Source organism: Microcebus murinus, chromosome 15 (genome assembly GCF_040939455.1).
Source record: "Microcebus murinus isolate Inina chromosome 15, M.murinus_Inina_mat1.0, whole genome shotgun sequence".
Taxonomy (NCBI): Eukaryota; Metazoa; Chordata; class Mammalia; order Primates; family Cheirogaleidae; genus Microcebus; species Microcebus murinus.
The window spans coordinates 17,018,318-17,032,879 of record NC_134118.1 but is presented as its reverse complement, the minus strand read 5'-3'; the positions used below and the strand labels follow the sequence as shown (position 1 = coordinate 17,032,879).

The window sequence follows — 14,562 nt, the reverse complement described above, 5'->3', positions numbered from 1 at the left end:
TTCCTCAAGGCAGGTCATAGAAACCAGAACCCCTTTTCCCTAAAGCCATAAAAATCTAAGAATATTACTTTGTCTTTCCCTCTGCCTTTCTGTGTTAAAACTAGTCATAAAGAAATTATCTGACCTACCTTGTGTGACTGTAGGTCATAAGACCCCCATTCCAGACAGAGCCCTGCTTCATACCCAGAAGGAAGGAATGCATGCTCAGAGAGGCCAAGAAGAATCTAGACAGAAGGTCTTGCTGGGTTTCCCCACTCAGTCTACTAGCATTAGATCATTCCGTTTTTGTCCAATCACATTTCTACACATCTGTGCATACATTGTTGAATCTAGGCATAAAAATGGACAGTTTCCCCTGTGTCTTTGAGTCTTTACTCTGAAGGCTCCTTTGTGTACAGATTAATATAATAATAAATTTGTATGCCTTTTCTCCAGTTAATTTGTCTTTTGGGAGTTGATTTTTCAGTGAAACTTCAAAGGGCAAAGGGCATCTTTCCTATGTCCCCAACAGAGTGATCCCCAGCCAACATGTAGCTAGAAAACAGAGACCGCAGTCTTAAAATCTCAAGGAAATGAATTTTGCTAATAACCTCAAGGTGTTTGGAAGAGGATTCCAAGAGCTGAATAAGCTCTAGATGAGAACACAGATCAGCTGGCATCTCCATTTGATTTCAGTTTTGTGAGACCCTGACCAGAGCCCATAGTTACAATGTGCTCAGACTTCTGACTTACAGACACTATGAGATAATAAATGAGTATTGTTTCAGGCCACTAAGTTTGTGGCTAATGTGATGTGCAGCAAGAGAAAACTAATACAAACATATAAAGACTTCTCAGAGTTGTATTTTCAGTGTGAAATTATATCCTTCATTATTATAAAATAAGCCTTATTGTGCTGTTTTAATCCACTTGCTTTGGGTTTTATTTTCTATATATTACTAATTTTGTGATCCCTGATTTTTTGTTTGTTTTAATTACTATTCCTTTGCCCATCCTTTTAGTTCTAATGCTGTGAGATGCTTTATTTTATTTTATTTTATTTTATTTTATTTTATTTTATTTTATTTTGAGTCAGAGTCTCACTCTCTTGCCTGGGCTGGAGTGCCGTGGCGTCAGCCTAGCTCACAGCAACCTCAAACTCCTGGGCTCAAGCGATCCTCTTGCCTCAGCCTCCTTAGTAGCTGGGACTACAGGCATGCACCACCATGCCCGGCTGGCTAATTTTTTCTATATATTTTTAGCTGTGCAATTAATCTCTTTTTATTTTTAGTAGAGACGGGATCTTGCTCCTGCTCAGGCTGGTTTTGAACTCCTGACCTTGAGCGATCTGTCCTCCTCGGCCTCCCAGAGTGCTAGGATTACAGGCATGAGCCACTGAGCCTGGCTGAGATGTGTTATTTTAGAAGTGGCTTTTAAAAACAGCATATATACTAGTTTAATTGAATTTTTGTATTTTCATGATATAATTTATCACATTTTATTTGTTATAAATTTGGTCTTATTTTTCATCTTGCTCTATTGTTTCTGTATCTTGTTCTTCCTTGTTTTTTTATTTTCTGTACTTTGGTACATAACTATATTTTGTTTGGTTTTTCTTTTCTGGTGTTTTAGAAAAGCATACATTATAAATTTTTTAGGAATAAAAAAATGTAGGTGTTTCTAGAGTATTCTTGAATCTATATATTTTTTTCAAGGCAGGCACTGTGGCTCTTGTTCCCTTATATACTCAGGACCAATCACATAAAAGTGTTTAAAAATGTTTAATATGCTGAATTGAAATCACTAGGTTCCAAGAAATTATATTGGTAGATAGTTTTTACCACTACTTTTTCCCAAATAAGCATTTGAAAATATTTGAATTTTCCCTTTGGACTATAATTATAAAATATTTGCTTCGTATGTATTTGTTTTAAAGTTTTTAAAATTTTTATTTTATTATTTATTTATTTATTTTGTAGAGATAGGATGTTGCTCTTTTACCCAGGATGGAGTGCAGTGGCACAATCATAGCACACTGCAGCCTCAAACTCCTGGGCTCAAGCTATCCTCCTGCCTCAGCCTCCTGAGTAGCTATGACTACAGGCATGTGCCACTATGTCTGGCTAATAAATTTTATTTATTTATCTATTTTTTTGTGATGAAGTCTAGCTATGTTGCCCAGGCTGGTCTCCAGCTCATGGCCTCAAGCAATCCTCTCCCTCGGCCTCCCTATATACACTCTTTTTTTTTTTTTTTTTTTTTTTTTTTTTGAGACAGAGTCTCGCTTTGTTGTCCAGGCTAGAGTGAGTGCCGTGGCGTCAGCCTAGCTCACAGCAACCTCAAACTCCTGGGCTCAAGCAATCCTCCTGCCTCAGCCTCCCGAGTAGCTGGGACTACAGGCATGCGCCACCATGCCCGGCTAATTTTTTATATATATATCAGTTGGCCAATTAATTTCTTTCTATTTATAGTAGAGACGGGGTCTCGCTCTTGCTCAGGCTGGTTTTGAACTCCTGACCTTGAGCAATCCGCCCGCCTCGGCCTCCCAAGAGCTAGGATTACAGGCGTGAGCCACAGCGCCCGGCCTATATACACTCTTTTAAAACAGAAACCTGTGATCTGAATCAGATAAAAATAAAATGATGAACTAAAAGGTAGTTACCTTTGTTTGAATGTATTTTAAAAAAAACCATTGGATGTTTGATAATCACAAAGGATGATGGGAATTTTAATCAAATATATATTCTGACAAATTGAAACAAAGAAGAGTGGAAAATAGAAAGATCCTTTCCTCTCTCTAACCTATATCCCAAAGATAGTCACTGTTGCCATTTAGTATGCATATTTCCATATTTTCTCTCTGCTATAATGATGATAACAATGGCAATTAATACTTATATAACATTTACTATGTGCTTTACATATATTAATTCATTTAATCTACAAAACAACCCAATGGAATAAGTACTATCTATGATTATCATCTCTATATTAGGGATGAACAAATTGAAGTGTCAAGAAGTTAAGTGATTTTTTCCCCCCCAAATTATACAGCTAGTAAGTGATAAAATGAGGATCTATGCTTTCAACAACTATATTAAATTGTCTCTCATCAAATATATGTTTATATATCTTTATATGCAAAAACAATATAGTTCTTTGAATTGATTCATACATATTAATGAAAATGTTCCTACAATCTTTCTGATACATGCTCATTTTACTTAATAATGTATTGCGCACAGCTTTCCAAGTTCTTTGAAGGAAGTATTTCTGATGAACCAGTAAATCAGAGGGTTCCTTAGGTGGCATATTAGTTCTGGTAGGTTAAACTGCTCTCATAAATAAATCCAAATTTGTAATCATTTAAGCACAATGTAAGTTTATTTCTCACATAACTACCTACGACAAGTTCAGGTCAGTGAGTGGCTGTCTTCCATATTGTGACTCAGGGACTCAGGCTCTTTCTAACTTGTTATTCTTGCATAACCAGAGCATCTCGTCATGTGCATGATTGAGGCTGGTTGCCGTGTATCTGCTGGTGGAAGGGAACGGGAACACGGAGGAAACATGCCTTCTTAAAAGACTGCCCTAGGCCGGGCGCTGTGGCTCACGCCTGTAATCCTAGCTCTTGGGAGGCCGAGGCGGGCGGATTGCTCAAGGTCAGGAGTTCAAAACCAGCCTGAGCAAGAGCGAGACCCCGTCTCTACTATAAATAGAAAGAAATTAATTGGCCAACTGATATATATATATAAAAAATTAGCCGGGCATGGTGGCGCATGCCTGTAGTCCCAGCTACTCCGGAGGCTGAGGCAGAAGGATCACTCGAGCCCAGGAGTTTGAGGTTGCTGTGAGCTAGGCTGACGCCATGGCACTCACTCTAGCCTGGGCAACAAAGCGAGACTCTGTCTCAAAAAAAAAAAAAAAAAAAAGACTGCCCTAAAGTGAGATTGACATTACTCAACACTTCTTACATTCCTTCAAGGAGAATGGAGTTACATGGCCGTCCAACTACAAGGGAGGCTGGGAAATGTAGTCCCTTAAGAAAGGCAGCGAAGGAGAGAATAGATTTTGGTGCATAGCTAGTGGCTCTGCCACAGGCAGTATTGTTGTACATTTGTTTAATTTCACATTTGAAAAAAATGTTAGCACATTAATCTTATTTAAAATGAATTACTTGTCTTTGAATGTGTCACAGGCATTTGCCAAGTGGGCATACCTCTCTAGTTAGTGGCAGATCGAAAATGGAAATGAGATCTTCTGACGCCCCTGCCAAAGCTCTTTCTACTTAACGCAAGACTTACTTTACTTTGAAAAGTTAATGAAGTATGAGCTTTTTTCACTGAAGATAAGCTCTATTGGAAACATCTCTGTCTGGTGAGATGTTGAAGCCTTTTTGAGAGAGAAAGAGAGAGAGACAGACTTATTTCTATAGAGTAGAGGGTTAATTTAATTTGAGAAAATGGGTGTCTAGTCAGTTGGTAGAAGCAGCCTGCAGAATGTAGACCATATTGCCGGCATAATTATTTTAGATGCTAACAAATGAGAGAACATTTTGATAACTATGAAAATCTCTCAGATTTTAGTTAACGATGGGACATCATTCCATGAATTCCACATTTAATGGGCCTCCATTAAAATATCCCTTCTTTAGTCTTCAGATACTTGTATATCAGCTGCGACTGAGCAAATTTTTTTTTCTTAGTGAATTTGGACAGGTAATGTGGATAACTTAGGTTTTCAAATACTATAGTTTCTCTTTGCTTAAATTAGCCAGATAAATACCCGAATCTCTGTTTCCATTTGCCATTGTAGTCAGAGCTACAGACACATGCGATTTATAATGGTAGAGGAAACTCTTGGTTATTTCATCCAACTTTTTATTTCAGAACATGAAGAATACATATAATTTACAACTCCTTTAGAAACCATATTGTCACAAATTTATATCCTTTTATTAAAGATCCATCTCATACATGGTTCTTACAAAACATTTCTCCAGACCTCTACACACCTTTTCGTAAGGGTACAGGATGATGTGTTTAAATATCTGTAAGGAATCATAGATTTTATCATGCCTGATTGCAGAAGGCGATCTCTCTCCTGGAACTGACAGTCTGCATCCGCCTAACTCTGATATTTTTCTCTACTGCTTTTAAACTGAGGAGGAACGCCTGACGCAGGGCTGCCGTAACATCAGCGGCATGCAGGGCAGGCTGCTGGAGAGCATGTGTCATCAGCATCACCCCTGCTAGGGGATGCAAGCCATTCACCATGTGTGGACACGATTCACCACGTGAGTCCCCCACAGGGACAGCAAGCAGGAAAGAAACAAATCTCACTCTTCCTAAACAAATGTACAGAACTGTTATATTATTCATGGGAAGACTTATTGCATGTTTATTGACTTTTGAGTGAAAGAAATGAGGTAATAGAGTTATTAAAAAGTCACAAACACCCCGCACGTGCGCCTCAGGTGGTCTTCTCTGCAAATGGGCTCCGTGTGGCACCCCCCACCCCCCAAGCCAGCTGTGAGCCCACACTGAGGCTGCCTGGGTTCCTGGCTTCCCTTCCAGCCTCAGCTCCTGGGGAGTGCCGGGTGACCCAGGGCAAGCCATCCGCCACCATCCGGAGCTGCCCAAGGCTGACCCAGGTCACTGGTGGGCCAGCTTCTTTTTCGAGAAGTCCACTTTCCTGTTCATGGCCATGGTTGTGGAGTCCTCAGAGCACTCGGAAGCCCCCCAGGCCACCAGAAGCATGACCACCTGTGGCCTGGCCTAGGAAGCCGAGAGGAAGCAGCCCTGTGGCCAGCCCAGCACAGCCAGTGCTAGGTCCCTGTCCTGACCCGAGCCGCTACCACCAGCCCAGGCTCGGGGTGGCAGAGCCCTGCCTGCCCTGTAGACCAGACTGTAGCAAGCAGGAAAGAAGTCGTGTTGGTTGGTGGCAACTCAGCAGACACCAACAGGAAGTCAAGCAAGCCCTGCTCTTCCCTGACCAAGCACGCACGAGCTTTCCTGACACCTGGTAACTCCTCGCCTGGCACCAAGTGAAAAATAAACTCCCATCAGCCAGCAAAACAAACAAACAAAATTTTAAAAAAATGCACCCTTTTGGTCAGTTGCCAGGATGAATTATTGGTATCAGGAAAGTACTAACTGATTTTTCAATGGGAAAACCTTTGTGATACTGGTGCATGGAATTTAAAAATTAGAATTATGGTTTTCAGTAAGTGATCCACTTCCTTCATCTGGATCTGCCTATCATTATGGGGTATCATTTCTTGACTATCGAGGGTCCTAACAAGCAAGGTATTGAAATAAAGTAGACTTAGAATTCAAATATTCAAAAGAGTAGGTTTAGGGGGGAGAATCGTCATTAAATATAAAGTGAGGCATTATACTAGAGGGAAACCTGACAAAATTTCTCTAATAGGCAAATGTTACCCTTTGTTAGTTGCATATTCTGTGCCAAGTTACTAAGCAAACAGTAGAAGAACAAAAGCCATTTGGAGAAATCTGGCTGAACTATCCACTGGGTAATTTAGGCTGGCTTACTTTCCACTTGCGACACAGATATAAGCTTCATCATACACAGAAACATTGAAATGGTTAAATGTGCAAAAGAAATCTGTGACAGATTATAAAATCAGCTTGTCTCAGTTGAAGCAATTAAAGCCCTTAAAATTGCATCTGTATCTGAAGTGGTGCAGAAAGTGCCAATGGTTTAAAATAATTCTTTTGAAATGAACATGTTTAAATGTAATTCATTTTTAGAATATTAAATTTATGAAATAATTCCTAAGGATTTGGTATTGGGAAAAGACTCCAGACCCACATATCCAACTGCCTACCATCCATTCTAATTAAATATCACAGACATACTGTGATGTAAGCATGTTCAAGACTGAACCAGATCAGTCTTGGTTGTGGTTTCCCCCAGATCTGGTTTTCTGTCAGTGTTTCCTATCACAGGAAATGGCTGGTTTTAAATCTATGATGAAAAATATCAAGGGAGCCATTGAATGAAAGTGGAAAGGCAGAGGGGGAAAATATGGATATGTGTGAGAGATGTGCATCAACTTTGGCCATGTTGAGTGAAGCTGGGACAGTTAGGCAAGTGTGGACAGTTGGAGTTAAGACTTTGGGGAGATGGATCTGGGGTGGAGATGTGGATTTGGGAGTCATTTACAGGGAGGTGATGAAATTCAGGAAGACAAAAGAGCATTTGAGAGGGAAATAAAAAAGATTGAAGGGAAAGGAACCAGAGAATTACGTTGTGTATCACAAAATCAAAGGGAGTTTAGTAAGAAAAGGGCGGTGTCAAGAATCCCAATTGAAGAGGAATGAATGAAGTCACTGGATTTGATGACCTTTGACAGTTTCAGTTGCTAATGTCATGAGTTCTCAGCTTTCTCATCTTTAAAATGAGAGGATTCCCTAGATACACTCTAATTTAGAGAGTAGACATTTTCAGTGAATGAAAGAACAAATTAATAAAACTACATGCATTTCCTATCAGTTCCATAGATAGGGATATGTGGTTAGAATTGACTCCCCACTTCAAGATATCCTGCTATGAAACGAATATTATCATAATAGATTTTCTAAGAGGAAAGTATCAAGAAAAGGATTTACAAGGCAACAAAGACTTACCTCTTTCAAATTATCATTTTTATCTTGTAATACTACAACATAAAGAGATATAGGAGACTCTTGGCACTTAATCTTTTGACAGTGATTTTCATTTTGACTTTTTGTGAATGTATATGATGTGCAATTCTGCTAAGTATGGATTTATTTTTTAATTTTTTTTAAATTTATTTTTTCTTTATTTTTTTTTTTTACTGTCAATCTCCTTTGAGATTAAGGTATGGGTTTCCCAATTCTTTGGCAATATTTATTAGGCCATAGTATTGGTAACACTGGAATTCAAAAGGTACAAGAAACAGAGTATATTGGATGTGCAGCACTGTTTTTGGCAATTGTTTATACATTGCCAAAGTTTTTTCAACAAATTCAACCTACTCTTAAGTCATATAAGAAGGTAACTTAAGGCATACAGGGATGGTAAAGTAATTGTTTGACTCTCAAGTTCAGATCTTCAATACCAATGGTGAAACATTTTGAAAGACTGATATCAAGACCAAGGCAAGCTGACAGATTTTAAGAATTTCGAGTGGATTTATTTCTCAATATAAAATCACTGCTATATAATGGCTGTGTAATATGTCCTTTTAAAGTCTTTTCTTCCCAGTTAATATCTTTTCCTCTAGAATTTTATCTATAAATTTATTATGTTACTTAGATTTATGTTATAGATTTATAATATATATTATACTTCTAAAATCATTTGTTTTAGGGGATGTTTACATTAACAAAGATCTATGAGGAGGATTTTCTCAGTGAAGAGGACTTGAACTATAAAACTGGGTTCTAGAGTTCACTGACAGTCATTCCAGTTGCAAAGGTTTTGTGTGATGCTATCTCAAAGAAGCAACCATTCATCAGGGAAGCCGATGGCAGGCTGGATAAATTCTCTGATGCAACCAGAAGGATTCAGCTGCCTTTTCTAAATCTGATATATGAGCAAGTGGCAAATCAAAGTGGAAAAAAAAAATAATTTTGACACCCAGAGTTGATCAGAGTATTTAAACAATTAGAATTTTACTTTATTTCAGAATAAGTTTACAGTTGAAAAATGATATTTACTAAAGCCACAACATCATTCATACAGACAAAACTTTTATAGCAAAACCTTGGTACATGAGCATTAATAATTTGAATACTATGTGGATATAGAAGATATTTAAAAAACGGAAATGATGTATTCCAAAGGCTGTAGTAGGCACAATATATATGCTTGTATTGGGTCTGCAAGCATTATAACTATAATTCATTAAATGTGATCCAAGAAGTTGCAGATTTTTCAGCACTATGTACTGAAAGATACAAAGGAATATCATAGTTACTCTTATGTTGAAAAGCTTGTACTATCAAGACTACAAAATAGGAGCAGCAAGCCAAACCAACAAACAATTGCTTAGGTTTTAGAAGAAGTTATACATCTATGGCTTTTTCATGTTCGTTGCTGAGAGTGGTTAGCAAGTCTGGCAGGTGGAAAAGAAGAAATAGTCTATAATAAAACATTAAAGACATAATTTACAAGGCATCTGATATTTAACATGTTCAATGTTGGAAAAACTTGAGCTTGATCTTAGAGCAAAATTGTGAGGTATTACATAGCCCTCCCGTCAATCTTCTGGCATAAGAATCTCCTATGCAGAAAAGTAAGAGTTTTCAAATGACATAGTGGAAAAATATTTAAGATGAATAATTAGAATTTACTTTTGATTTTCATAACTATAAAGAACATAGGTCTTCCAAGGACCAAGAAATTGCATTTGTTCCTTAGTATGGAATTTTCTTATGTTTTTTTAAAAGCGTGAGTTGAAATATGTATTCATGCTGACAGTGTACACACGCTGATAAAGGTGAACATATGGTAAAAATAAGAAAAAAATGTCATACATTTTTCAGGGCACACTACTACTACATCATATTGAAATTATTCTAGAAGGTAAAAATGTACATCTTAGATTCTCAAAAGTTTTATTTTTCAACTAGCAATTAAATGTAAGTGTAAAAGTGAATCATGCAGCATTTTTACCTAGCAGTTACTATGTTCATGATATGAGGGGAACAGAATTCTTTTTTTCCCTTTAAATCTGTAATGCTCAGAAGTCATCGTGTGGAACTAAAATCACACAAAGGCAAATCATGAAGAAACGTTAAATATTTCAAAATGCCCACGAAAGCGTGCCAGAAACGATGCTGTTTCTTACAGCACAGGATTGTTGGAGGCTAAAACTAAAGCAGTAGAGCCACTGCAACTTCTAGCTCTTCAATGCTGCTTTTTTGTTTGTTTGATAGAGGAGATTCAGGTGAGGGGTCCGGTCTCTCGGGACGCTAGCCCATAATTTCTGCAGGTTCAGTGACCAACTTGGATCCATCCCATGCCGTCTTGAACTGCTCGGGAACGGGAAATTCTCTCTGAAACAAGGCAAGAACAAAGTTATTTAGACTAAGGCTTCCTTTTGCAAACAGATGGGAGGCTGATTTGTGCCACATGGTGGGCAAAGAAACTCAGTCGAACTCAAAGCCGCACCAGGGAGAGGTATTTGTCACATGAAGACTCAAATATGTCGTGTGTCAGTTGTGTGACTGCATTCCAGTGTCATCATTCAAGCTAGCATTTACTGAGAACCAGGCATTCTTCCAAGCACTAGACACAGATGAACTCGACTCATCTCCCACGACAACCCCGTGAGCTGGGTGTCACTGTGATGCCATCTATGGGAAACAGAGGCCCGAGAGGTTAAGCAGCTGGCCCAAGATGACACGGCTAGTAAGCAGAGCAGCCAGAATTCAAACGGAGGCAGTCTCTCTTACCCACCACGCTCCACCAAACCACAACATGCACACGAATCAACCAGGGATCTTATTAAAATGCAGATTTTGATTCAGCAGGTCTGGGGAAAGGGGTGAGAATCTGAATTTCCTACATGCTCCCAGGCGATGCCAACTCTGCTGGTCCCTACAGCTAGAGCAGAAAGGCTTCTCTCTACTCTTTGACGAATTATAAAATCGGGCTTAGGGTTGAACACACATTTGTTATGCTTCACCATGCCACCCTACTCTTCCCATTGGGAAATATACACACGCACATGAAGGAAAATACAGAATAAATAGCCAAAATAAAAGTCGTCTGGATTCTCTCCCTTCCTTGAGAGTGATTCTCCAGTTATTTCAGAAGAGGACCAAAGAGGAGGGCCAGGAGCCTTGTCCCCGGCTTAGGGAGTCTCCCGGGACTTATTTTCCGTGCGGCGCTTGCCGAGACCCCTGCATCTGACCAGCCGATGTACCGACATCATGAGAAGTGATGTGTCAATGGGACACACATGCCACTCGGTATCTTCCTAGATGTAGGATCCAGCTGTTTCTTTGGAAAGAAGTGACTTATTTATTTTAAAGGTGAAGCCCCCTGCTATCATGAGTAATGAATTCTCCTTGAGTGAGATCTGTGATGGAAAGATCTTAAAAGGAAGTAAAAAAGCCACGATCTCAATAACCTAATGTGCCCGTGTCAGTGTAGACAATACTTCCCTTCTGGGGCTCTCCTTGACGAGGAAATGAAGCTTGGTGTTTGTTCTTAATTCACAGGCCAAGTAGAGAGTGCTCCAGAGCGAACGCACCTCTGTGACCGTTTCTGCACGACAGCTGCCCCGATCTTCTTTTTGGCAGAGAGGTGGCAGTAATAGGATGACGGATCTTCTCCGGGAGGCTGACTTCTTTCAGGATGAAGCATGCACACCATCCATTCCCACATTACAATGCCCATGGCAGGTCCTCTGTATTGTTCCCTGCCTCCTTCAACTGAAAACGCATAAAGAGGGCCAGGGACCGAGGCCACAGCTAATTTATCTACAGAGGCAAGAGCTCACTTTCTCAGCACAAAAGCTCAGGTTTTGATCTCTACTCAGCCTTCAGGCCAGTGGATCTCAGTGTTGGCGCCACACCGGAACCACCTGGGAAGCTTGGTCCCACACCCAGGGGTTGTGGCATCATCATTCCGGCGTGCTCACCCACGTCCCAGTGCTGTCTCAGCACATCCAGTGCCACGCAGCTGAGCCTTCTGCTCAAACAGCTGCCAAGGCCAGGGCTCACCCCAATCTTTGGCTCTCCCATGCTGAAGCTGTTCTATATTGGCTTGAGCTCTTCAGTAGTTGTTGTTTTAGGCAGAGAGCTCAATAAGGGACTTTTTTCTAGCTCGGGTATTCTTTTTTTTTTTTTTTAGACAGAGTCTCACTTTGTTGCCCAGACTAGAGTGAGTGCCCTGGTGTCAGCCTAGCTCACAGCAACCTCAAACTCCTGGGCTCAAGCAATCCTGCTGCCTCAGCCTCCCGAGTAGCTGGGACTACAGGCATGCGCCACCATCCCCGGCTCATTTTTTCTATATATATTAGTTGGCCAATTAATTTCTATCTATTTATGGTAGAGACGGGGTCTTGCTCTTGCTCAGGCTGGTTTCGAACTCTTGACCTCGAGCAATCCGCCTGCCTCGGCCTCCCAGAGTGCTAGGATTACAGGCGTGAGCCGCCGCGCCCCGCCTTGGGTATTCTTTTCTAGTTAGGCTGTCCCTATGCCTAGTAGTGAACCATGGCCAGAGGCTTGCAGAGTTTTGTTTTTTAAACTGAAATGATGGATTCTACGCTGCCGTAGATGGAATGTAGTTGGGCAGAGCTGAGGGACTTAGTGACGAGGAAGGGAGAACATGGCAGCAGGCCTGCTGTCTGCCTAAGGGGATCCCCCTGCGTGTTGACTGCTGTGCAGATGCAGGGGATAGACCCACAGGCTGGCAGGGGCCGTCTTCCAAAGGTGTGCCTGCTAAGTTAACGTTTTCTCCCGTCCTTCCCTGGTTCACTGGCTCCCTGCACAGTTAGACTCAGAGGGAATTATCTCTACTCATTTCCCTCCTTCTGAGTAGCAACAATGAGGAGATCCATCACACTTTGTGATTCAGAAAAATGTATTTATTTATACTCCCTTTTCAAGGTGCGAATAGGATACGTGCATGCTTCTTTTAGAGGCTGCTTTGTTGGGGAGAGGAAACAAGGAAAATAAACAGTGGCAAAACCACTTAGGCTATTGTTTCTCAGAAGAGCCGTAGGATGAACCGATGGCATTAGAATCACCTGGCATGCCTGTTAAAGATCCAGACTCCTGGGTCTCACTCCATCCAAGCCTCCTGAATCCAAGCTCCAGGTGCAGGGTTTGGGAGTTGGCCTTTCTATCAAGCTTCCTAGCTGATTCTTACCCTGAGCCTGAGAACCTTTGATTTAAGTACACCTGCACAAATAAGCCTGCTTATTGTCCCCTCACCTCCCTCCCATTTTTCCCCTAAAGCATTTCTCTCTCTTTCCTGTTTACCTCCACCAGAGCAAAGGAAAATATCTAGTCCTACATAGTGGGAACTCAGCCGCATGCTATGCTATTTGATAAAAGCTAGCCTAGTAAGGTAATTATTCATATATTGCCTTGAGAATCTCAAATCCAAAAGTGAGCAGTCAAGAAGAAAATGTTGGAAAAATTCTTATAGACATTGGTCTAGGCAAAGAATTTATGAAGAAGACCCCAAAAGCAATCACAGCAACAACAAAAACAAATAAATGGGACCTGATCAAATTAAAAAGCTTTTAAACAGCCAAGGAAACAATCATTGGAGTGAATAGACAACCTACAAAATGAGAGAAAATATTTGCATGGTATATATACTCCAATAAAGGGCTGATAACCAGAATCTATAAAGAACTCAAGCAAATCAGCAAGAGAAAAACCAAACAACCCCATTAAGAAGTAGGCAAAAGACATGAACGGAAACTTTTCAAAAGAAGATAGACTAATGGCCAACAAACATAAGAAAAAATGCACAACATCTCTAGTCATCAGGGAAATGCAAATCAACATCACAAGGTGTCACTTAACACCTCGTGAGAATGGCTTTTATCAAAAAGTCCCCAAATAGCAAATGCTGGTGTGGACGCAGAGAGATAGGAACACTCATACACTGGTGGTGGGACTGCAAACTAGTACAACCTCTATGGAAAGTAGTATGGAGATACCTCAAAGAACTAAAAGTAGATCTACCATTTGATCCAGCAATCCCGCTACTGGGTATCTCCCCAAAGAAAAAAAAAGCCATTTTATAAAAAAGACACTTGCACTCAAATGTTTATAGCAGCATAATTCACAACTGCAAAGATGTGGAAACAACCCAAGTGCCCATCAGTACAAGAGTGGATTAGTAAAATGTGGTATATGCATACCATGGAGTACTCATCAGCCATAAAAACATAGTGAACTAATACCTCTTGTATTAACCTGTATTGAAAAGGAGCCCATTCTTCTAAGTGAAGTATCACAAGAATGGAAAAACAAACACCCCATGTACTCACCATTAAACTGGAATGAACTGATCAACCACTTATGTGCACATATGGAAGTAACACTCATTGGAAATCAAGCAGGTAGGACTGGGGAGGAGGAGATGGGTACAATGCCCACTATGGGTGATGAGCACACTTATAACTTTTACTCAAATGGTACAAAAGCAATTTATGTAACCAAAACACTTGCACCCCTGTAAGATTCTGAAATAAAAAATAAAGATGGTAACAGGAAGGAAGAGACGTGGAAGGCAGCTCCCTGAATTCCTCTCCTGCCTGTGAATTACTCTACAAATAAAGCTCACGGGTTGGTAGTTGATTAATCAATCTCTAAGAATGTTAATAATGAAGGCTCAAGAAAAATTCCTGACAGGCTTTTGAAAGGTACTTACATAATCACCATCCTGAGGGATAAGTATATTCATTTCAGATGACTTAGCACTCACAATCTCACAGTCTAACGCATCTTCACTGAGGTATATGTGGCAACCTTCCGTCTTATTAATGGAAATTGTTGGCACTCTTCCCATTACCTAAAATAGGAAAAAAAAATCAGGGACCAAAGCAAAGGAATAAAGATC

The 14,562-nt window shown here is 40.2% G+C and overlaps 1 protein-coding gene across 1 annotated transcript in view; it reads right to left on the bottom strand.

Annotated features, from left to right (window-relative positions):
- Positions 1 to 8,617: 8,617 nt before the first annotated feature.
- CAP2 (cyclase associated actin cytoskeleton regulatory protein 2) overlaps positions 8,618 to 14,562 on the bottom strand; it is a 132,675-nt gene continuing 126,730 nt past the window's right edge. The window contains exons 12-13 of the mRNA XM_012753608.2: positions 14,374 to 14,514; positions 8,618 to 10,028 (exon numbers count right to left, since the gene is read on the bottom strand). Coding sequence (XP_012609062.1) covers positions 9,945 to 10,028; positions 14,374 to 14,514 — 225 coding nt within the window. The 3' untranslated portion in view covers positions 8,618 to 9,944. The remainder of the gene's footprint in view (positions 10,029 to 14,373; positions 14,515 to 14,562) is intronic.